General features: G+C 55.3%; 1 protein-coding gene across 2 annotated transcripts in view; it reads left to right on the top strand.

Moving 5' to 3' along the window:
- Positions 1 to 22,626, top strand: part of PREX1 (phosphatidylinositol-3,4,5-trisphosphate dependent Rac exchange factor 1) — a 176,719-nt gene that overhangs the window by 115,858 nt on the left and 38,235 nt on the right. For both annotated transcript variants that reach the window (XM_082744784.1, XM_082744785.1), the window contains 6 exons: positions 1,901 to 2,048; positions 9,450 to 9,550; positions 10,893 to 10,996; positions 11,190 to 11,239; positions 13,399 to 13,474; positions 19,700 to 19,772. In XM_082744784.1, the coding sequence (XP_082600910.1) occupies positions 1,901 to 2,048; positions 9,450 to 9,550; positions 10,893 to 10,996; positions 11,190 to 11,239; positions 13,399 to 13,474; positions 19,700 to 19,772 (552 nt within the window). The remainder of the gene's footprint in view (positions 1 to 1,900; positions 2,049 to 9,449; positions 9,551 to 10,892; positions 10,997 to 11,189; positions 11,240 to 13,398; positions 13,475 to 19,699; positions 19,773 to 22,626) is intronic.

Raw genomic sequence — 22,626 nt, 5'->3', positions numbered from 1 at the left:
CTTGGGTCACCTGAGGGCATCTGGTAGTGCCCATTTAATAGATGGGGTGACTGAGACCCAGTGGAAGGGACTTGCCCAAGGGTCAGGGGTCATATGGTTGGTCACCTTGGTTCTTGGTACCCTTCACCCTTGTGGGCTGGTAGCTGAGACATTCCCTCCCTGCCTCTCTCTCCCCCACCGGTCTGTTACCTTCAGCTGGGCTTCTTTGTGCTTAAGGCTCGGAGTCTGCCTCTGGGAGGAGGCTCCTTGGGGGTTGCTTACTAACTGTGGTCCCAGATCTCTCTGGGCCCAGGCTCCCCGGAGGCCCTTGCGTAAGTCGTGCGGGGCTGGGTATGGTAGGGACCTGGGTTGTTGTGCAGAGGTCTGGGAAAAGGGATATGTGCTATGTCTGGGGGTAAATTACTTCAGTTTCCCAGATCTCAGTGATGCCATCTGATAAATGGGGATAAAAGTTCCTACTGCACAGTGTTGTAATGGTGCTAAATGCAGTTTGGATTTGACCGTGCTTGGTAAATTTGACATGTGATCCTAAAAACCCTGCCTACCCCACCCCCACCTTTGCAAAGGAGGAAACAGAGGCACAGTTATTTCTGTATCTGCAGCCTTCTACTTGGGTGTGTCATAGGACCCTCACACTTTCCCTGTCTAACCAGAACTCTTAATTTCCACCATCTCCCCACCCCAAAGCTGGAGGTTCCCCATCTTAGTACCTTGTTCCTCCCTTTGCCTGATGCCTCAGTTTGCGACTCTTGGTCCCATCCCTGATTTCTGCCCACTCCCCAGACCCAGTATATGGAGTCCCTTGACTTCCGCCAAATCTGCCCACTTCCCTTTCCCCGCCACGTCCATCCGTGAGCAAGTCACCGCCATCTCTCAGGACTATGGGCTCCCCAGGGCTGGATCCCTTGTTTTTCCTTTTCCCTAGAGAAGCTAGATTTTAAGTTTTCAGGTGATATTTCTTGATTTTAAATTTTGTATGAAAAATGATGCAGGTGGCTTTAAGCCAAGCTACTGAAACTGGCCCCTGGTCGGCAAGCTTGTGAGCTCTGAAACTGGTCGGGGCTGGGTGTGTGCCCAGGATGGGGGGTGGGGTTCAGGGGTGTGGACTGGCCTGGGTGTGGCTGATCCGTGTCTCTGTGGTTAGAATGGGGGCCTGTGGTCCACGTGGGGTATATGTGGTCACAAGGAAGGTGTGGCCTCAGTGGGCCTCCGTCCTTAGAATCGGGTGTTGTCCAAACTGTGACCTCAGGGCTGGGTTTCCAGGGGGTGGTGCGTGGATCATGAGCACAGATGTGGAGCCAAACTTTCTGGGTTGAAATCCTGGTTCTGCCACTTCTAGTTGGGTGAACTTAGAGAGCTTCATTCCTCTGGGCCTCCATTTCTTTATTTGTGAAGGGGGTTCCACAGGTTTCTTGAGGATTAAGGGGCACATAGTAGGTGCTTCCAGCATTTTCTCTTGTTATTTGTCATTGCTGTTGTCAGGAGCGGACAGGGTCCAAGCAGAAAACGTAGCCAGGAATCGAGTCAGGGTTCTCTGTATGTTGTCTAAAGAAATGGGCAAATTTTTATCCCTGGTTGGAAGGAAGAACTCAGTAGGCTCTCTTGATAACCTCTGAATTTGGAAACCCACGCTCACGTTGAAGGGTTGAATGAGCTTGACTACCTGTTACCCTGGAACTTAACCTCTCTGGGCCTCGGCTTTGCCATCTGTGAAATGGGGGAACCAGCCGCTCCTACAAGGTTGTGCAGGGAGTCACTGGCAGGTGCCTGGAGCAGGCGCTGGCACTCTATGAGGGCTCTGTACGTGACCCCGGTGGGGGCTTCCAGGAACTGCGGGCCTGCCCCCCTCTGCTCCCCAGGGCTGATGCTTGCCTGGGTGCTGACTGTGCTCCCTCCGTAGGCCTGAAGCTGGGCATGGAGCGGGACGCCTACGTCATGATTGCGGAGAAGGGAGAGAAGCTTTACCACATGATGATGAACAAGAAGGTGAACTTGATCAAGGACCGTCGGAGAAAACTGAGCACCGTCCCCAAGTGCTTCCTCGGCAAGTGAGTGGTCCCAGCTGGGCCTCCGTGGGGCTCTCGCGTTGGTCCCAGGCAGCCGGTGCGCCAGAGTGTGCCTGCCTGGCTCTTCCCCAGGAGCCCTGGGGGGCAGAGCCACTAAAGCACCCCGAGTCCTCATTTAACAGACCTCAGGAGCCAAGAAGGATTAGTGGAGGCCCCATATCGGGTCTTTCAAATGTTTCCTTCCAAATTCGCCGCAGAATGTACATTTTATGCTGTCACCGGTGCACACATCCTGTAGCATATGACTGAAGCCAGTTTCACAGAACTTACCATGCTGGGCATGCTCTGAAAGTATTTGTGTCTTTTCTGTTCTGTTTTCTATTCTGTCTTGTCCTTTGCGTGTTATTCGTTTCTTCTAAGAAATGATGTGAAGCCAGATGGTGGCATTGATTTCACACAGTCCTGATGGGTGGCCTGCCATGGATTGGGACGCTGCCCCCACACTCACAACAGGACCCCCTATAGACAGCATAAGCAAAGAGGTTCTGAACACAGGGAGGGCACGTGGGAGTTGCCGGAAGCGCCGCAGAGCAGACGTGGGTCTTGGCATCAGTCCGCGCGGGCTGCTGTCACCACGCATCGCACACTGAGCAGCCCAACAGAAACTAACTGCCTCGCAGGCCTGGAGACTGGAGGTCTGAGACCAGGGCGTGAGCAGGGCTGGTGTCCCGTGAGACCGTCCTGCCTGGGTGTGAGGGCAACGGGGGGAGGCTCCCGGAAGCTTTCAGGATTTGAGGGCCTCCGACGTCTCTGGGACATACATTCCTTCCCAATAATAAAACATTTCTTCCCTTGCCCCCATTTTATAACCAAGGATCAAAGGGGTCAGAGCACTGGTGTATCTTAAACCCAGAGACAGATTCACAGTCTCACCAAAATTGCCAGGCTTTGGGCCGCCCTGCCTTGAGCTCAACGCGGTGGTGGACGCAGAGGGTGCCAACCTCACAGAGCCTGTGGTTCTGCCGGGGAGAGGGAAGTTGGCCTGGGAGGCAGCGACTTTATTTGGAACGTATTGACTAATAACCCATCCACTTCCCAAAAGCTTTGAAAAGCCCTCGGATATAAGCGTCTGTGTTCTGATCTTGCCTCAGACCAGGGGAGAGGGGATTTGGACAAAGGCAGCCCCCATGGTAAAGGTGGGGGAAGTGGTTGCGTTGTGGATCATTTTGAAAGTGACCACATTTGCTGGTTGGGTGAGAAAACAGTTGAGGATTGTGAGCCCTTGGAAGGCTGGAGTTGCCACTGCTGTGAAGGGGAAGGAGACGGATGGAGGAGCAGGTTTTGGGGGGTGGCTCCTCTAGGATGGGTGCCCTTGGGACTCTTAGACACCTGGATGGAGAGGTTGACTTGTTAGCTGGTTATAGATCTTGACTTGGGGAGAGAAGACTGGGTTAGAGAAGTAATTGCGGGGCATATGGACATTTTAATTTTTTTTTTTTTAAGATTTTATTTGACAGAGAGAGAGAGAGAGATCACAAGTAGGCACAGAGGTATGCAGAGAGAGGGGGGAAGCAGGCTTCCTGCTGAGCAGAGAGCCCGATGTGGGGCTTGATCCCAGGACCCTGAGATCATGATCTGAGCTGAAGGCAGAGGCTTAACTCACTAAGCTACCCAGGCATCCCTAATTTTTTTTTTTAAGGCTTTATTCATTTATTTGAGAGACAGCACAAGCTGAGGGGAAAGGCAGAGGGAGAGGGAGAAGCAGACTCCCTGCTGAATAGGGAGCCTGATGTGGGACTCGATCCCAGGACCCCAAGATCATCATGACCTGAGCTGAAGGCAGATGCTTCACTGACTGAACCACCCAGGTGCCATCAGAACATTTTGATGGTTTTTAAAGCCATAAGACTGAAATCTGCAAGGGGACATGTGGGGAGAGCTGAGGCAGGTACTGGACCTTGGGGCTGGCGTCGGGAGGAAGGAGCCCAAGAGGGAGCAAGCAAAGAGGCAGGAGGCACCCGGGGCGAGTGTGGCGTCCTGGAAGCTAGGCAAAGATGCAGACACAGGGCTCAGCGGCAGCCAGGTTTGGACAGCAAAGCTGGAAATGCCCAGAGGACGTTCAAGGGCCAGTGTTGACCTGCCTCTTCGGAGACCAGGTGTGGAGCTGGGGCTGAGCTCCTTGGTCACAGCTCGAGTCTTATGGTGGAAGGGGCAGCAGGCAGGAGATTTGGGGGGTGGCTGGGCTCCTAAGCAGTGGCTGGGGGCTGCCTTGGGTCAGGGGTGCCCTGTTGCCACCCCAGCTGTGAGCTCCGGGAGGGTGTATGGAGAGAAGTCTGGGCCCCAGACTTGCGGGAAGCGAGGCAGGGGCGGCTTGGCTCGTCTCCATCAGCTGGTCTTTAATCCCTGGGCAGAAAGGAGGTTTTTCTCTCTGAAGGGGTCTTACTTCTACCCTCGGTCAGACGACCTCTCCGCCTCCTGCCAAGCCCCTTGGGGAGCTCAGTGCAGCCGGATGGGATAACCTGCCCATGATTAGAGTCTCAGCAGAGTGTTCTGTCTCTTCAGGAAGGATTAGGGAGATTTCTTTTACCGCCTCTTTGAAACAGGGCCAGGATTGAAGCTTGTTTTATAATCATCGGGGCCCTAAGGACCAGAATTCCTACAAAAGATTGTTCTAATAAAGCTCTTCTCTCTGCATAGCTCTTTGCCCAGCCCTAGGGCCCGTGACCTTCCTCCTTCCCCGCCAGGGCTCAGCTCCCAAGTCTCCTGCAGGAGCATCCCTGGTCCCTTCAGGTGGAAGAGACCTGTGGCCACCAAGACGTTAATTATCCCCCTTTCTCCACTCCAGACACTGGCAGGCGGCTCTGCCTCTTAACCCACATACAACGGTGTGGGGAAGGTCACTGCCATCATCCCCGTTGTAAGGGTAAGAGAATTGAGGCACAGAGAGGGAAGAGGTCCTGTACAAGGTCACCCAGCCACAAGTGGGGGATCGGGATTTGAATCCAGGACTCTCTCCCACCACACTCTGCTGCATGTATCCATTTATATTTCTGTTCGGCACATTTTGTTTTTCCTTGGTAGTTCCTTTCTCCATATCCATCTGCACTACGAGAAGGGGAATCCATGAATACAAAACATGTCTGATTTATCTTTATAACTTCCGAGGGTTGGGCTTTGAGTCAGCCTTGGACACAAGCCCTGGTTCCCCCACCTTTAAGCTCTGTGACTGTGGGCAAGTTTCTTAACCTCTCTGAGCTTCAGTAAAGGACCAGTTAATGGGAAATAGTCAAATATGCCTCACAGGATTATCAGAGGCTTCAGTGAGAAAAATGCTTGTGACATGCTGGGCACAGTGCTGGCCAGAGTGATGGGAATGTGTGTCGGGGTGGCCTGTTTCTGCCTTGCTCAGAGACAGAGCTCACGAAGAAGATCAAGGAATAAAATCTGGGTGTTTGTGTGGAGGCATCATGGGAGGGACAAGGCGTTGGGCAGACAGAATCGATTCATTCCTGCATCCATGTGTTTCATTCAGTGTTTCTTGAGCCCTTATGGTGTGCCAGCAGGAACAGGACAGACAAGCCCTTCCTCGTGGAGATGACTGTCCGTGCGGGGAGCCAGAAAACACACAAGGAGACAAACAACAGCGCAGAGGGGATTTTCGCCAGCCGGCGGATGTTGTAAGAAGTGAGTTAGGTTGATGTTAAGGAGGTGAGGAAACGGGGTGCTGTTTCAGCCAGGATGGTCAGGGAGAGCTTTGCAGGAGAGGTGACGTTTTAACCAAGCTCTAGATGATAAGCAGGAGCTGATCATGAGAAGATCTGGGGGAACAGCATTCCTGGAAGAGGGAACAGCAGGTGCAAGAGCCCCACAGCTGGAACGAGCTTTGAGTAATTAAGGAACAGCCAGGCCAGTGTGGCTAGAGTGAGGGCGTGGCCAAGGGGCTCTATCAGGCAGGTAAGGGAGGTGGGGGGCTTGGGTTTTATTCTGCGTGCTCTGGGAAGCTGTTCAGAGTCTAAGCAGAAGGGTGGGAGGAGGATGGGCTCATCACATCGGCTCTTGGTGGAGGAACTGGCAGAGGTATGAGAACTCAGGGGTTAAATGTAGTGGTGTGACTGGCAGGGGCAGTCAGGGAAGGCTTCCCAGAAGAAGAATGCCTTTGGCTTCCACCTTGTCTGAGGTTAGATATCATTCATTGATTGGTGTCTGCTGTTACAGACGCTCTGAGGTGGGAGGGGCCTCACTGTCTCACCCACCTGCGTGCTCAGGTGCAGGATGTCCGAGGGTAAGAGCTGGTCAGTCGTGATTTGTCAGACATGGCTTCAGGAAGCTTCTACAGGAGTTCTTCAGGAAGCAACTTTAGGCAGTGGAGTTACAGGGACAGGCAGAAAACCTCCAGTCCTGCCCTCGTGGAGGAGACAGAACAAGGGAACTGCCGGTGGTCAGTGGCACATTGGGCCTCAGCTCCGGGGACTGTCGTGGGGCGACAGCAAAGACACCTGTGTATCCCCTGTGCCTAGCGTTGGGCTTGGCCTGTGGTAGTGATTCTGGGGGTCAGGAAGGAAGGAGGGCTGAAGCTGGGCACATGCAAACTCAGCCAGTGCCCCCTTGCCTGAGTCCCAGACTCCCCACCAGCCTCGGCTGACCATCTCTCTCTCTCTCTGTGTCTCCAGCTCAGTGCTCCGAGTTACATCTCTGAAAGGCTGGCTCTTGCCACTCATTGTACCCTATGTCCTGGTTGGGTAGATTGCAGATTGCTGGTTTCCTAACCTTTTTTCTCACTCAGGGCCTTTGTATGTGCTGAGCCCCCTGCCTGGAATACCCTTCTTTGTGCCTTGGCAGAGGCAGACGGTGCCCCACTGACCTCGTGCAGTTCATGCATGTGTTTTATGGGGGCTCCACGGGGCTTTCAGGGAAGTTTGGACGATATGCCAACATTGAGCAATTAGGAGATTTCCCAGGAAGTGCTGAATTTCCAGCTTCTCTTGGAAAGTAGTATGCTTTAGTCTTCCCAGCTGTATGGTGGGGTGGCTGGCATCTTCAGGAGTGCCCCTGGCTAGTGCCACCGAGCCTTAACCTGGCCCCGCCTCCTCCCTTTTTTTTTGGAAAGAAAGAGAGTGAGAGGGGGAAGGGAGGGGTAAAGGGAGAGGGAGAATCTCAAGCAGGTCCATGCCCCGCGCAGATCCCTTCACGGGGCTCAATCTCACAGCCCTGTGATCATGACCAGAGGCGAAATCAAGAGTTGGACGCTTCACCAACTGAGCCACTCAGGTGCCTCCAGCCTGACCCTTCTGTTCCTTTACAAGAGCTCGAGGGCCCTGCGTTACAGACGAGTTTTATCTGGTTTTGCACACTGGATCCCTCCTTGAGATTTCATACGATCTGAAGGTTCACCTGCGGAATCCAGAAGGCCCCTGAGTGAACCACTTGTCAGAACGGCCATACTGAGACCCAGAGAGGAACAGGGTCTTGCCCAAATTTGCCCAGCAAGCTGCGAACCTTCCTTGTTGCTCTAAAAGGGGTTAAGACTCAGCTTGGGGCCGAAACTTGGGGTCACAGTTGCTCTTCTTTGGGGCTGCCTTCCTCCGCCCCTAGCAGAAGACACCGGGACACTGCCGGCCCCCCATCTGGCCACAGGGCTGCCGGTCGGTGCCAGAGGCGGCCCCCGATGGGACAGCTGGTGGGCAGCCAGAGGCCCAGTGTCCAGCTTCCGAGAGTGGGCGCTCAACATCTGTTTGCCGCCCTCCGCGGCTGGCAGCTTTCCCCTGTCTCTGAATTTGGGGACTTTGAGAATGAAATTGGGGGGGGAGTGGAGGACCTAGAACAATCTCTTCCCCACCTGGGGCTCCCTCGCCCCTCTTTCCCTCCTCCTGCTTGGGCTGCACCCGGGGCTCTCTGAATGCCTCAGCTCACCCACTACCTCCACACGGGCAGGCTTTGCTCCGCCAAACACCGGGAAGCTAAAAATAGTCTTGCCCCCTCTGGCCATGTAATTGGAGGCGGGACAGCTGGTTTCGATAAGCAGGAGAGCTCTGTGCTCTGGCCAGCTGCCACCTGCTTTCATTGAACACAGATTGCCTCCGTGGAAACAGCCCGGTTGCCGGCTCTCCCTTTTCCTGCTGACTTTGAGTGGGCTGAGCTCTGCACTGAGACCGAGTGCGCCTCCAGGAGCAGGGCGGCGGGGTCTGGCTGAGCCTCTACCCCACTGGGTAGTCACGTTGGATCTGCCTGATTTCATCGGGCTCGTGAGCCTTTCTTTCTCCCAGAGACCTTCCTGCCAACCCTAGAACATTCCTTCTTGTTTGATGGTTTATTCTTTCATGTGTTCAAGAAGTAATTATTGAGGTCTACTGTGCTTTAGGCCCTCCTCTAGGTCTGGGGATAGGGCTGTGAATCAGACCAACAAAAGTCCGTGTCAGCGTGGAGGTTACTTTCTGGTGGGGCAGACGGCTGATAAACACATACAGAAATCTGTAACAGTACAGTTTCAGACAAGGATAAGTGCTCAAAAGAAAGCAAAACTAAGATGTAAGGATTGTGTGGAGTGCTTGGTGAGAAGGAAGAACTTAACATGAAGGGCTGGGGGAGAGGGTTTCCAGGCAGAGGGAACAGCAAGTGCAAAGGCCCCGAGGTAGGTAGGAGTCTGATCTTTTTGAAGAAGCAGAAGATGGTGGGTATGGCTAAAACATAAGTAAAAGGTAGAGGAGATGAGATTGGTAAGGATGGCGGTTCACGTGGGGCATTGCCATTGTGAAAGCAGAGTTTGGGTCTTTTTCTGAGAGTAAGGGGAAAGCCCCACTGGAGAGTTTGACGAGGAGAATGACATGATCTGATCACCATGAGCTCTCTTGACTCTCCACAGTCGTCTTTTTTGGCTCTTATTTCTTCCTGCCTGTCTATTTCTTCTTTCCTTCTGCTCATCCGTTCATGTTGCCATCCATCATCTGTCCCCCAACCCATCTGCCCGGGTCTCTCTCCATTTAGTGTCTTCCTATCCCCCCTATTCTCCCCTCCACCCACCTGCCCACTGGTCTTTCCAACTACCTACCCATTTGTCTATCAGGTCATCCATTCATCTACCTTCCCGTTCACTTACCTCCCCACCCAGGTGTGCATCCGCCCATCCTCCCTTACTTGCTTCCCCCACCCCCATCCACCCATCGACCCTTCTTCCTTCCCTCTTATCCATCCGTCCATCCATGCACCCATCCAGGGCACGAGTCAGGGCTGGGGGTCTGGTCACACCCACCCCTCTGCCACTGGTCCTAGGGAAAAGCACAGCGTCTCAGCACAACCCCCAGAGCTGTGGGCTCCCAAGCCTTGCTTTCCTGTGGGACGTTCTAGTGCTCCCTCGCAGGAGTGGGTAGGGCCAAGCTGGTCCCATGCTGGTCTCTGTGTTCCCAAACCTGGCGAGTTTCTCTCAACTGTGTCTCGTGTTCCTGGCAGTGAGTTTGTTACCTGGCTCCTGGAAATTGGTGAAATCAGCAAGACGGAAGAAGGCGTGAACTTGGGCCAGGCCTTGTTGGAGAATGGTATAATCCACCATGGTGAGTGGGGGCTGGGCCTGGGTGGGCCGGGGAAGGGTGTACGGTTAGGGGGTTGGAGGGAGGCACAGGTCAGACCCCAGCAGTGCTGCGCTACCCCTAACGCAGGGGCTGTCGCTACCCGTCTCTGTAGCTGCCCCATTGTCCCGGGCACAGCGTAGTCTTGGGCCGCAGATGCCCTTCTACATCTGTTCACGGGGCTGGAGAGCCCTATACTCACCTGGGACACCAGCAAAGCAGGGACACCACAAGAAGTTCCTTCAAAAAAGAGCAAGAGCCATTTATGTTTTTGTCATTCAGTCAGTATTGACTGAGTGCATCCTACAAGCCAGGCACTGTGCACACAGCAGAGAACAGGCCAGAAGAAAATGTCTTTGTGGGGCCGATGTTCTAGTCAGAGGGGGTAGGTGGTAAAGAAAAGAAGTAAAACCTGTGTATGCAGATGGCGCTCAGTGCTGTACAAGGGGGCGTGGGGAGAGAAAGCAAGGGGGTGGTTGGACGGCCTCTCTGAGAAGGTGCCCGAGAGGTCGAGGAGCCGAGAGCACTGGGGCTCTAGGCCGAGGGTCCAGCAGGTGCAGAGCACCCTCCGCCCCAGGAGCGGAAGCCATGTGTCCTGGGACCTGCCAGGTGGCCGGTGCTGCCATGGGAGGCGGTGTGGGTGCTGCTAGGAGATGTGGGTGGGTACGGGGCTGAGCATTGTGTGGAAGGGGTGAGGTTCAGGACTGCCCGAGGGACGGTGGGGTCTTTGGCTTTTGCTTGGAGCACAGTCAGAAGCTGCTGCCGAGTGCTGAGGTGAGGGGAGCCATGCTGAGGCTCAGACCTGTGCGGGGTCCCTCTGGCCGCCACGTCCGCAGTGGCCTCTTGTGCCAGGGACAGCAGTGGGGGGCCTGGCAGGGGGCCGTGATGTTCCAGATGGGAGATGACCCGATGGCTTGGAGCAGGGTGGGACGCAGAGTCAGACTGTTAATGTTCTGAAGGCAGAGCCTCCAGGATCTGCTAATGGATCCACAGTGGGGAGGGCTGGAAAGAAGCACCAAGGGCTCCCAAGGCCATCGTATAGAGAGGGTACCATAAATCCCCACTGTGTGGTCTCACACCCCAGCACCCACGGTCCCAACACATGCTTTGGCGACCAGGTACCAAGGAGGTGCTGGGCCAGGTGGGTCCCAACGCAGGCTGGGTCAGGGCATTTCTGGGCCTCTCGGGAGACCTGGTTTCCGCAGAGGAGTGAAGGTGGAGGGGTTCAGCGAAATCGCGTGTGGCACAGAGCCTGGCCGAGTGCAGGGCGATGAAGGGTGGGCGCGGGCGGTGGGCCCGTCCTCACTGGACCCCTGGGTCTCTCCAGTGTCTGACAAGCACCAGTTTAAGAACGAGCAGGTGATGTACCGCTTCCGTTATGACGATGGCACCTACAAGGCCCGGAGTGAGCTGGAGGACATCATGTCCAAGGTAGGGATGCCGCCCGACCCCACAGCCCTGACCCCACGATCACTGCAGAGCAGGCCTGCACCCCAGTGGCCTGTGCTCTTCCTCCTCCCCCACCCGCCTGCTCTGTGCGGGGAGCCATGTCTCCCAGCAGCCCAGACTTGGAGGCTCCTGAAGGATGTGGCCTGATCCCAGACCCTGCCTTTTTCTCTTTCAGGGCGTGAGGCTTTACTGCCGCCTTCACAGCCTCTACACCCCCGTAATCAAGTAAGTTACTCTCCCGGCTCTAGTTTCACCTCTGCTTCTTCTCAGCTGTGTGGCCTTGGGCTAGTCACTGAACCTCTCTGAGCCTGTCTCCTTCTCCATCAAATGGGCTAATCGTCCCATCTACCCTTCATGTTTGTCCTTAGGGCTGAGTGAGTCACTCTGTGGGAGACACTGCAGTGTGGTGGTGAAGGGTGTCCGTTCTGAGGCCAGTTTGGGTCTCAGCTGCTGGTGACCAGCTGTGTGACTTTGGGCAGAGTTATTAAGCCTCCTGGTGCCTCAACATTTTGCTCTGTGGAATGGGGATGATAACAAGATCCACTTCAGGGCCTTTGCACTTGCTGTTCCCTCTGCCTAGAATGCTTTTCCATTATCAATCAGCATATTTATAACCTCACTTCCTTCAAATGTCTCCAAATCTAAGGGGCCTCCCCTTCTCACTTCTCAAAGGCTCCGTGTCTGGTGTGCACTGTTCTCCTTACTTCACTTTGGCCTTTCTTCTTGAAACTTGGTAGTGGTTGACGTGTTATGTATTTATTCCTTATTGATTTGCTGACTTTCTTCCCCACTGGACTGTACACTCACCAAGGGCAGGGAGTCTGCTCACTGCTGTGTCCCCAGACCCTTGGCCAGCCCCCAGAGCGCTGCTGTCCTAGAGCCCTTTCCATACTGGTAGCCAGGCCCCGTGTCTGTGGGGTCCAATACAGTAGCTGTGAGTCATGTGTGGCTTTCAAACCCTTGAGATGGAGGAATGTGATTTTAGGTCTGCTTTAATATTCACGGATGGATAAATGGGTACGTATTGGAGAGTGCAGAGTAGCCCCCCGTGCATGTTTGTTGCGTGGATGTTGGAAGGTAATTAACCTCTTTGGCCTCTGATTCTACCTCTGTGAAATGGGCGTAAGAATAGTTCACGCCTGGGCACCTGGGGGGCTCAGTCAGTTGAGCCTCTGCCTTCAGCTCAGGTCGTGATCCCGGGGTCCTGGGATGGAGCCCCACGTCGGGCTCCCTGCTCAGCGGGGAGCCGGCTTCTCCTTTTCCCTCTGCCTGGGTCTTTATGTACTTGGGCTCTCTTTCTCTGTCAAATAAATAAATAAAATCTTAAAAAAAAAAAAAAGAAAAAAAAAAAAGAATAGCGCACACCTCTTGGGTTGCTATGAGGATTAAATTTGAGCGATGCCTGGCACATTGTGCGGGCTGTATAAATGCCAGCCATTGGTTCTTTTCTTTATTATGAAGCTTATGGTTGTGGATGAAGAGATGGAGAGTGTGACCTCATTCTTTTTGTTTTTTTTTTTAAGATTTTATTTATTTATTTGACAGAGATCACAAGTAGGCAGAGAGGCAGGCAGAGAGAGAAGGGGAAGCAGGTTCCCCGCTGAGCAGAGAGCCCCATGCAGGGCTCAATCCCAGGACTCTGAGACCATGACCTGAGCTGAAGGCACAGGCTTAACCCACTGAGCCGCCCAGGCGCCCTACAACCTCATTTTTACCAGCTGCAGTTTACTCCCCCTGAGTCTTGACGGCTCTTGTCCACTCTTAGAGGAACGGAGGGGATTCCAGCATTTGCTAGCCTTGTCGGGGGTCAGGCCCTGGGAGCCCCTCACATCTAGAGACCAGCCCTTGCCTTCTCTGTGCCCTTGCGAGAAGGGCCTCCTGATCAGCCCCTAGAGAAGGAAGTGGCAGGGCCAGCACTTACTGGCACTCAGCCTGCCCAGCTCCCCAGTTCCTAAAGTCTAGAGAAACTCCCCAGCCAGACTTGGTCAGCGGACATAGACTCCTGTTTGCCAGCCTCGAGCCCCAGAAACAGTCGACTCACTGCAAGGTTAGCACGACCCTTCGTTCCAGAACTGGGGAGGAAGTTTTTTTTTTTTTTTTTTAAGATTTTATTTATTCATTTGACAGAGATCACAAGTAGGCAGAGAGGCAGGCAGAGAGATAAAGGAGGAAGCAGGCTCCCCACTAAGCAGAGAGCCTGACGCAGGGCTCAATCCCAGGACCCTGGGACCATGACCTGAGCCGAAGGCAGAGGCTTTAACCCACTGAGCCACCCAGGCACCCCGGGGGGAAATTTAGATGCCACACATCAGAGCATGTGCCTGGGGAGAGCCCCAGGGATCCGTGCTCCCCGATGTGCTCACATGTGCTCCCTCCTCCCACAGAGACCGTGATTACCACCTGAAGACATACAAGTCCGTGCTGCCTGGGAGCAAGCTCGTGGACTGGCTGCTGGCTCAGGTGAGCTGTCCCCCAGCCCATGGGAGCTGTACCCCAACCTGTGGGATCTGTCCCCCCTGGACCTGCGGGAGCAGCCTCCTCACTCTGCCCAGCACCAAGGAGCTGACTGGGCTGCTGGCCTTGAAGTTGCTTTAAACAGTTTTTTCTCTAGTTTTCACTCATGTAAAATACACATCACACTTAACTGTCATAACCGTGGTTCAGTGTGCTGTTTGTGACATGACGTCTGACGTCCCCTCACGTCGCTGGGAGCCGTTGCCACCCTCCCTCTCTAGAGCTCTTTCATCTTGCAGAACTAAAACCCTGTCCCCGGGCAACACCAGCTCCCCTCTTGCCCCTCCCCGCGGCCCCTGGCAACCTCGCTTCTGCTTTCTGTCTCCAGGTGCTTGGCCACACTGTACCCCCATGAGCAGAGTCATGCAGCCTTTGTCCTTATGGTCACGGTACCCCCGTGAGCAGGGTCACGCAGCCTTTGTCCTTCTGTGGCTGGCAGACGGCGCTCAGTGTCATGATCTCAGGGCCATCCACATGGTGGCCTGGGTCAGAATTACCTTCCTTTGCGAGGCTGAATAATATTCCATCGCACAGATCGCCCACAGTTGATTTATCTGTCATTTATTATTATCTGTCTATTAGTATCTGCTTAATGGGCGTCTGGTTGCTGCCACTGGAGGCTTCCAGTTAAAACTGGGACAGTCCCGGCTGAGCCGGGACAAGTCGGTCTCCTGCTGAGGCACCAGACCGGAGCCTCCATGGGGAGCTTGCCAAGTTACTCCTTTTGCGGAAGTTGCCCAGGGGGCAAGGGCTGGGCAGCAGCTTGGTTTTGCTGCAACTTCCTGAAGGCTTTTGCTCCCCTGAGATGCTGCAGACACTTCTGTCTGCCGGCCCATGGCCCCTGCTCCCGGGGTGCTTCCTCTGGCTGGGTTTTGTGCATTACCTCGTGGAGTCCTCCAGCCCGTTTATAGACAGGGGCACTGGGGCCCAGAGAGGCTGAGCACTTGGTTCAAGGGTACACAGCCCCGTACTGGCAGAGCTGGGATTGGGAGGGCCTGCCTCACTCTGCTTGTACCTCGGTTCTTCGAACTTTTCAGGGAGCTTGCGAGAGTGTTCATTTGTAAATCTGTAAAGAGAGCGTATTGGCTCCGAAGACGAGGAGACAACTGTGAAATCAAAACGGATAAGTGTTTAAACGTTTACAGAATGCAGCTTTATGTCAGCCTCCTTAATTGTTAAATTTAGCATTCATAAAAACCTCATTCCATTTGAAAACAATTTGCTGGTGGGATTTTCTCATGTCACACAATTCCTGATGATTGCCTAGAAATCGTAGCCAATCTGTAAAGTAAATGTTTCTTGGTGCCAAATGACTTCAAAAGCAGGTTTAGAAAAATCCTTGAAAAATTATTTTCAGGCCCAAACAGCATATTTAATGTAGGATGTGGGTGTATTTTAATATGTTTGCTGTGGTGTGGGATGCTAGGACCCGGGAGGTCTTAAAACAGCCCTGGAATTGGAATTCAGTTTTGCACATCTGGCGGGCGCAGAGCACTAACCACTGTACGGTACTGCCCTCCCCTTCCGGCTCCCGAAACCAGCTCCCAGCATGTGCCTGATTTCTAGTAGCCAGGCGGGCCTGGGTCAGATGCCAGCTCTGCGTCTTCCTAGCGGAGTGCTCTTGGACAAGCCTCTTAGCCTCTCTGTGCCTCACTTTCCACACCTGCAAAATAAAGCTAAAAACAATACCTTCCCTGTAAGATTATTTTGAGGATTCAATGAGTTAATCACATAAAGTGCTTAGACTAGCACCTGGCACAGAGGAATTGCTCAGTAAAGGCGACGTTGTTGTAATTCCTTATCTCCCGCACGAGGGATTCAAGGCGGCTTCAGATTACATGCGGTACAGAAGGCTGGAGAATATGGAAGGCTGGAGAACCTGCAGGGGCTTTGGGGGTGCAGGAACAGTGAGATCAGGAAACAACCAGCAGGGGGTGGGGTGTAGGGTAGGGGGCAGGGTGGGGGGGCTGCAAATCCATGGAGTCCCGCCCCCGGAGTGTTCTGCCCCAGGTGAGGGTGACACAGGGTGATTTCCTTTGTGGTTTAGGTTCTTTGCTTGGAGCCTAGACCTGCCTGGGTCCGGGCTCTCGGAAACGGCTGCTTCTCCCCAGCTCAGCCCTTTCTGTGGCCTCATGTTTCCCAAGCTCCACTGGTGCTCACGGCTGTGTGTGGGTTCCGAAGCGTGATGTGGGCTCTGCCCTAAGTGGTGAGTCCCTGGCCTGAGTTGGGAGTGAGATATGGGTCCCCGAGATGCTGAGATGTCAGTGGGTCTGAGAAATGCCTGGAGATGGGGTGCACAGGGTGCTCTGCTATGGGGCAGGATGCGTCCTGGGGCTTTGGTGCACTGGGAGGCGGGAGGTACCCTTTACGGGGATGGGGAGACTGGGGGAGGAGTCCCCAGTTGCCTGGGAAGATCGAGAGTTCTCCTCTGATGCGGGAAGGCACTGTCTTTGGGGTGCCCACTGGACTCCCCCATGGGGGGGTGGAGGGCGGGGCACGATTGGCATGCCAGACCTCCGTTCCTGGTCAGCTTTGGCAGTATTTAAAATGAGCAGTCGGGGGAGGGTGTGGAGCAAGTCAACAAGAGGGCTAATTAGCTTCTCCCTTTCTTTGAGCACCTGCTGTGTACTGGGCACCGACCGGTTCAGGTTCTGGGGACCCAGCGGGCTGGTGGCTTGAGGCACCGGCAGAGGAAAGAAAGCATCCATGGGCACTTGTCAGGAGCCCTGGCCCCAGCGATGGGCGACTAACTTGTCCTCTTGGAGCCTCCATTTCTATAACATGGTGGTGGGGGGAAGGGTCTGGCCCCCAGGTGAGTGTAACCTCACGGTGTAACCTAAGGCAAGTGCAAGCCCGTCTGTCCCCCAGGCTCTTCATCTGTTAAATGGGATAAGGGGAGCGACCGCCTCTGGGTTGACCCTTGAGGGTCAACCTCAATAATAAGAGGCATCTGTGGACATTGTCCTGGCGTTTCCCGTTTCCCGAGTCATGGGCAGGGAGCCTCCCGCAGCCCTGGATCCATTACCCCCCCCCCCCCCCCCAGTGTTCTGTCACCCGGCCCAGCTCTGCCTTTGCCTCTGGCATCCCAGGTGGTTCTGGGTAGAGATGTTTTGTGGCTCCCTGAGTGCTGGGTGCCACTGGGGCGGTGGGTCACCTTGACGGGCATCGCTGCCGCCCACTGATGTTCTAGTGAGGGACAGACCTTAAACCACACCCACTTATCAGGACGGACCCCAAGGACCAGGAATCCTTGGTGCTGATTCTCCTGAGAGCGGTGGCGGGAAGAGAGGAGTTTGTTTCAGGCTGTGGCAAGTGCAGCACTGGTATCCCGCAAGGTCGTGGGAGTGTAAATGGACGAACATTGGTTGAGAGGATGCGTGGGGGTGGGGAGTGGGGGCTGGGGGGCTACTTTAGGTTGCCCTCTGAGGAGCTGACTCGGGCACTGAGACTTAAAAAAGCCAGGACAGGGCCTTCCAGGGGGAGGAAGGAGTAAGTGCAAAGGCCCTGAGGCGAGGGCACGTAGTTTGTGAAAGGACTAGCAAGGAGGCCAGCGGGGCTGGAGCACCAGCACGGCGGCTAGTGGGTGGGTGGAGGAGGTGAGGGGAGCGTGGCGGTGCAGCGGGACAGGGCTGTGTGTGTCTGTGCCTTCCTGGTGATTTGAGGTTTTCCCACAACTTGGTGGGATGTGGGGTAGGGGACTTACTTTTCAGGTGTCCAGGGTCAGCGTATTCCATGGTTAACTTGAGAATCCTCTTCTTGTTCTAACTTTAGGAGCCTCCCTGTGGGTCCTCCCTGTGGGAAGGGGGACAGGGATGGGCTGGCAGCCCAGACTGTGAGTGCTTCAGAAAGCCAGGTGGGCTCCAGACGCCTGCCGGGGGCCTCCCACGCTGCGGAGCGGGCGCCTGCTCGCCACCTGGGCCCCGGCTGTGCCTCCCCTGCTGGCCCCGTGCAGCTGGGGGCGGCCGCTCCGGATGCCGCCTCTCGCATGGACGGCCGCCTACCCTGGCTGGGCTCTGTGCACACAGCCTTCCGGCTGCTGGCCTGGGGTCCCACGGGAGAGATTTTTCTTCCTCAAGTCGGCCAAGGCGTGACATCCGGAGGCCAGTGGCTCCCTCAGGCCCCGTGCTCTGAGTCCTGCAGCCCCTGGCATTTGTTTCTCCTTTAGCTGGGCACGTCTCTCCCTGGCCCCTCGGTGGCTGGCAGAGTAGGTGGGGGACAGTCGAGGCGACAGCCTTTTGAAACCTCTTCTCGCATCAGGAGTCCGTTGCATGAGCGGTTGTCGGGCCCCGCGGCCATCTGAATGTATCTGAAGCTCACTGACTGTGGCCATAAGCTCCTACATGATGTGGCCCCGCTGACAGCAACTTTATTGAATCGCCAGATATTTATTGAGCACCTCCTGTATGTCAGGCCTGAGTTCTAAGCCATTGGGGTTCCGCAGGGAACACAGCAGATCAAACACCTGTCCTAATGGAGCGCACTCACCCCCTCCCGGGTAGCGAGGCTGCCTTTTGTGACGCAGGCTTTGTCCCACCCCTGGACCTTTGTCCATGCTGTTTTCTCTGTCTGCGACCCAGCTGTTCGCCCATCCCCCGCATCCCCAACCACACAACTCACATGGTTTCCCTGATGAACTGAGATTGTGGGGTTTGTCTGGACCAGAAACAGATTCTGGCTAGCTAAAGGAACGGGGGAAGTAAAGAGAAGATGGGAAAGGGTAAGGAGCGCCCACAGAGTTAGGGGAGACCCAGGACCCAGCCTCAGAAAGCACTGGCACCAAGAAGTGCCCAGCATCTTGGGAGCAGGTACCAAGGGCCCCTTCTTTGGGGCACTGTGGGGAGAACCACACCAGTTGTTCCCTGTCCTTGGGTTCCTCCTCCGGTCACGTTCCTGGGGCAGATGGCATCACTGTAGCTCTGCATGGACCGTGTGTCCTCAACCCTGGCCTGGGTTGTTGGTGGTGGGGCAGTTGTGTGAGAAAAACTGAGGAGCTCTCCCACCAAGATGACATTCCACGTGGGAGAGTCGGCCCCAAAGATGGGCCCTGTGGGCCATGACCATTCATGACTTCAGTTTTGGGTTGGATGTCACTTCTTTGGAAAAGCCCTGAGAGGTGAAGCGGACTTCAGCTGTACCGGTTAGGAGTGTGTTCCTTTGCAACAACAGAAAACCCAACTAAACAGTGGTCTGAGCAGATAATTGTGCCCCATACCAGTCATGCCACATGTCAAGAACCTTCTGTCCTTCACTCTGCTGTCCTCAGCATCGTCTGCCACCTTGGTCACTGGATAGCCCCTTAGACCTAAATATATCAGTCACTTCCTCATGCGACTTTGTCCCCAGTAGGGGATGTGGTACTGCTTTCCTCTTTTTTCAGGGAAGAAGGTATTTTCCAGAATTCCCTGGTAGCCTTCCCCAGGTATCTCGCTGGCTATAGCTAGGTCAGTTAGGACTTGGGCTTCATTGTTAGTATCAAAGATCCTAGCTACAGAGGCTGATATAAATTAGGAGTTGATTTTCCTTTGCTGTGAGAGAAGCCTGGAGGTTGGTGGGCTAGAGCTGCTAGGGCAGCCTCAGGAGACCTTTGGGTCTGTCTCTCTTCCTGCTCTGCCATCCTTAGCATGTTTTGGTCCTTGGTATTGTGGTCTAGGATGACTGCAGGAGCTCCAGCCATCACATCTTTGTTCCAAGGAGGAGGAGGAAGGAAAAAGAAGGACCAGGGACAACAGGTTTTTCCAGAGCTCCCTACCAGTGATTTCTGCTTATATCTCATTGGCCACATCTCACTGCAAGGGAGCCGGGTTTTGTGAACCCCTAGATGGACATGTTGCTGGCTTCAACAGCGACAGCTTCATTGCTAGCATGGTACTGGTGAAAGGGTTATTCCTAGGCAGCCAACAATATCTGCCACATCAGATCTCCATTTCTCCTTTGTGGTATTTATAGCATGATACACAGTGGCTTTATCTCAGCTACTATTGATTTTCTTGTGTGGGGTTTATTCCTAATAGTCATAGACGTGTTTGGTCAGTACCGCAGTATGTAAAACAGACACAGATCTTTGCCCCCGTGGAGCCTCCATTCTCAGGGTGATGGTGGCCTTTTCGCAGCCTCGCTCAGCCCCTCCAGTGTCGGTGCGCCTAACACCCTCCCCTTCTTGTTCCGTTCCAGGGTGACTGCCAGACGCGGGAGGAGGCGGTGGCGCTTGGCGTGGGCCTGTGTAACAATGGCTTCATGCACCACGGTAATCTGCCCCTTCCCTTCACCCAGCCTCCTGGGGGGTGGGGGACGGTTTGCCCTGGAACAGAAAAGCTACTAGGGACCCTGGTCCCTGGGGCATTTCATGAGGTAGAGGAGGGAGCTGAGGCCCAGAGAGAGCAAGTGGTGGGCTGAAGGCTGCTCAGCCTGCCCACGGAGGAGCCCAGGCTAGATGCCCGCTCTGTGGGCCTGTAGACCGAGGGGGCTTGGGGTGGCTCAGGAAGCCCACCCCACGCCCCTCCCTCTTCTGCCCTGATGGCGACATCACCTCAGGGTTTCAGTAGGGACCAAGGTGGCTGGTAACGGTTGGCTGGGAAAATGGACTGGCTTTGAGGTCTAATCTGTGGGCTTCCTGGGCCCTTCTCCTGGGTGGGACATGACCTCTGGGTGGGCGGCGAGGTCGGGTCATGCGGGGCTGGTCCACGGGCTTCCACATGGAGGAGAAGAGAGGGGTCTGGGGGGACGGAGCGCAGGCAGGTTGTACGTGAGAGAGGAAGGGAGCCGGGCAGGGACGTTCACACCGCTTCTCCGGGCCTGACCCCTTGGATGGGTCGCTCTCCTTCCCACCAGAGAAGCACGGAAGAGGGCTAGAGAGGTGGGCAGTCCCGAGATGGTCCTGAGGTGGGACGGTGGCCAGGAGGGAGGAACGGGTTCCAGGGTCACCATTTCAAATTAACATAGAAGTTAACACGCCGCGTGTCTGGCCTCCTCCTGAGCACTCCCCATGGATTCGTTAGTTCAATCCTGAATTGAGCCTTTGATGTTGGTATTAATATCATCCTTATTTATAATTGAGGAAATGGAAGCTCCGATAGTTAAGATAGCAGCTCAAGGTCACACAGCAAGTAGGAGCTGGGATTCGAACCCAAGCTGGCGGGCTTCACCAGCCGCGCACTTCTGTGACCTTCCCACTTGCTGACCCTGAGGGAGCCCTGAGGCTCCTACCCTTTCAGCAGGGTGGGTCGACTTAACTCCCAGCAACCAGCGTTTCTTCTCCTTCTAGAACACTCCCCAGGGCTTTGGCTCTTGCAGTTTCCTTGGCCTGGGGTGCCCTACCTGCTTCACGCCCCCGACTTACTCGGTGTTTCTGTTTGGTCCGCGCCTCCCGAGGCCTCCCCCAGCACCCGGGCCGCACGGCTCCTCTCCGTCCCCTCTCTGCACTTGGCCCAGATTCAGGCTTCTCCACGGTGCTGTTCTCTCCCTGTCAGAATAATTACGTGCTTCCCTCGTGTTGCCATTCCTGATGCTCGCCTCCAGCCCTTGCCTTCTCAGGGCGGGCACCGTGCTAGGCTCCAGGACAGAGCGGTGAGCAGGGCAGAGCGGAGTCCCGTCCTCGGGAGCTCACAGCCTCATGTGCATGCACGAAGCACTGAAATCAGTCCATGTTCTGGAGCAGTGCAGGTGCGTGAGGAGGACTTCGGCTTTCACTCCAGGGCGTTGGGAGTCCCGGTAGGGTTCGGAGCAGAGGACGGCCATGGAGCATGTCTGCGGGGCTGAGGGTGGAAGTTGAGAGGCCAGTGCAGAAGCGACTCTGACCCCAGGGCAGGGTTGCCGTGGCTTGGGCCCTGGTGGTGGCAACAGAGGGGTGAGATTCTAGAAGGTCTCTTGGTCATTCCTTTTCCCAGCTTCTGCTCTGTGCTCCAGCTCAGAGGTTAGCAAACCCTCCCTGCGAGGGGCCAGATACTAAATATTTCAGGCTTTGTAGGCCACGGGATCTATCACAACTCAACTCTGCCATCACAGCATTGAAGCTGCTACAGGCGGTACTTCAATTAAGCGGGCGTGGCTGTGTGCCAATAAAACTTTATTTAGAAACACAGGCAGTGGGCCATAGTTTTCCACCCCTAGTCTCACTGCTGGGTTTGCTGTCCCTTCAACAGGATGAGAGGTGTGCCAGCGTATCCCCTGCCTAGTAGCCGGCAGGCCTTGTTCCAGCCCTGACTCGGCTGACTCCCAGTAAACCTCTGTGTCTCTCTGGGCCTCCGTTTCCTCATCTTGCCACTGGGTCCCCTCCTCCTCTGAGCTCAGCGGGCCCGTGCCTCTGTGGGGTTAGGCATTAGGACGCACTGCCAGCTGCCCGTTTCGCTGGTGAAGATGGGCAGGTCAGGCCCAACCAGAGTCATTCCCGTCCATCAGCTCCTGTCATCAAAGTCCCTCATTCCCAGAAGCCGCTCTTTTCCCCGCGGGGCCCTCTGACAGCTCCATCCTTCCCGCCGATCAGCTGGGCACAACCTCTCATTTGTGGGTGAAAGTAATTAGGGGTCCACCCCTGCTGCTATTCTGGGAAGGCTGCTGGCTGAGGACATTCTGCGGGTGGGGGTGTGGGGGAGGGTGACTCCCAGGCAGTGCCAACACCCTCGGGGCCCCTCAGGGACAGAAACTGCAGGGCGTAGCCCCTGCTCCCCCGTTCCCTGCCACGAACTCAGAAATAAGCTAAAATAGGAAAGGGCCAAATCCCAGGGTTGTGGCTGCTGCAAAATGCAGGTTAGGGGACAGAGCAGAGGGCGGCGGTGGGGCCCGAGTGGGGCCTCCTGCGGCGTCTGACCTGAGCTCCCGGCCCTGAAGTGTCTTTAAGCACACATGGGGAAGCTGAAGCTACCGTCTCACCCCCATCCCTCTGGAAGTTGGTGCTGTCGGGGTCCTCCCCAGCTGAGCACGTGGAGGCTCAGAGAGGCCCAGAGGATGTGAGATCGGGCAGGGGCTGGCAGGGGTCTGAGCCCGGCCGGTGGCCTTGAGGGAAACCTACGTCAGTGGGTGGTGGGACCTCACCTGGCTGTGGTCCTGGACTTGGGGATTCCAGCTCTTTCCCCAGACATTTCAGCCAAGACGCAACATGGTGC

The sequence above is a fragment of the Mustela nivalis genome (assembly GCF_964662115.1).
Source record: "Mustela nivalis genome assembly, chromosome: 8".
Taxonomy (NCBI): Eukaryota; Metazoa; Chordata; class Mammalia; order Carnivora; family Mustelidae; genus Mustela; species Mustela nivalis.
Note: the sequence above shows the minus strand (reverse complement) of the source record. Positions and strands in the feature narration are given on the sequence as shown.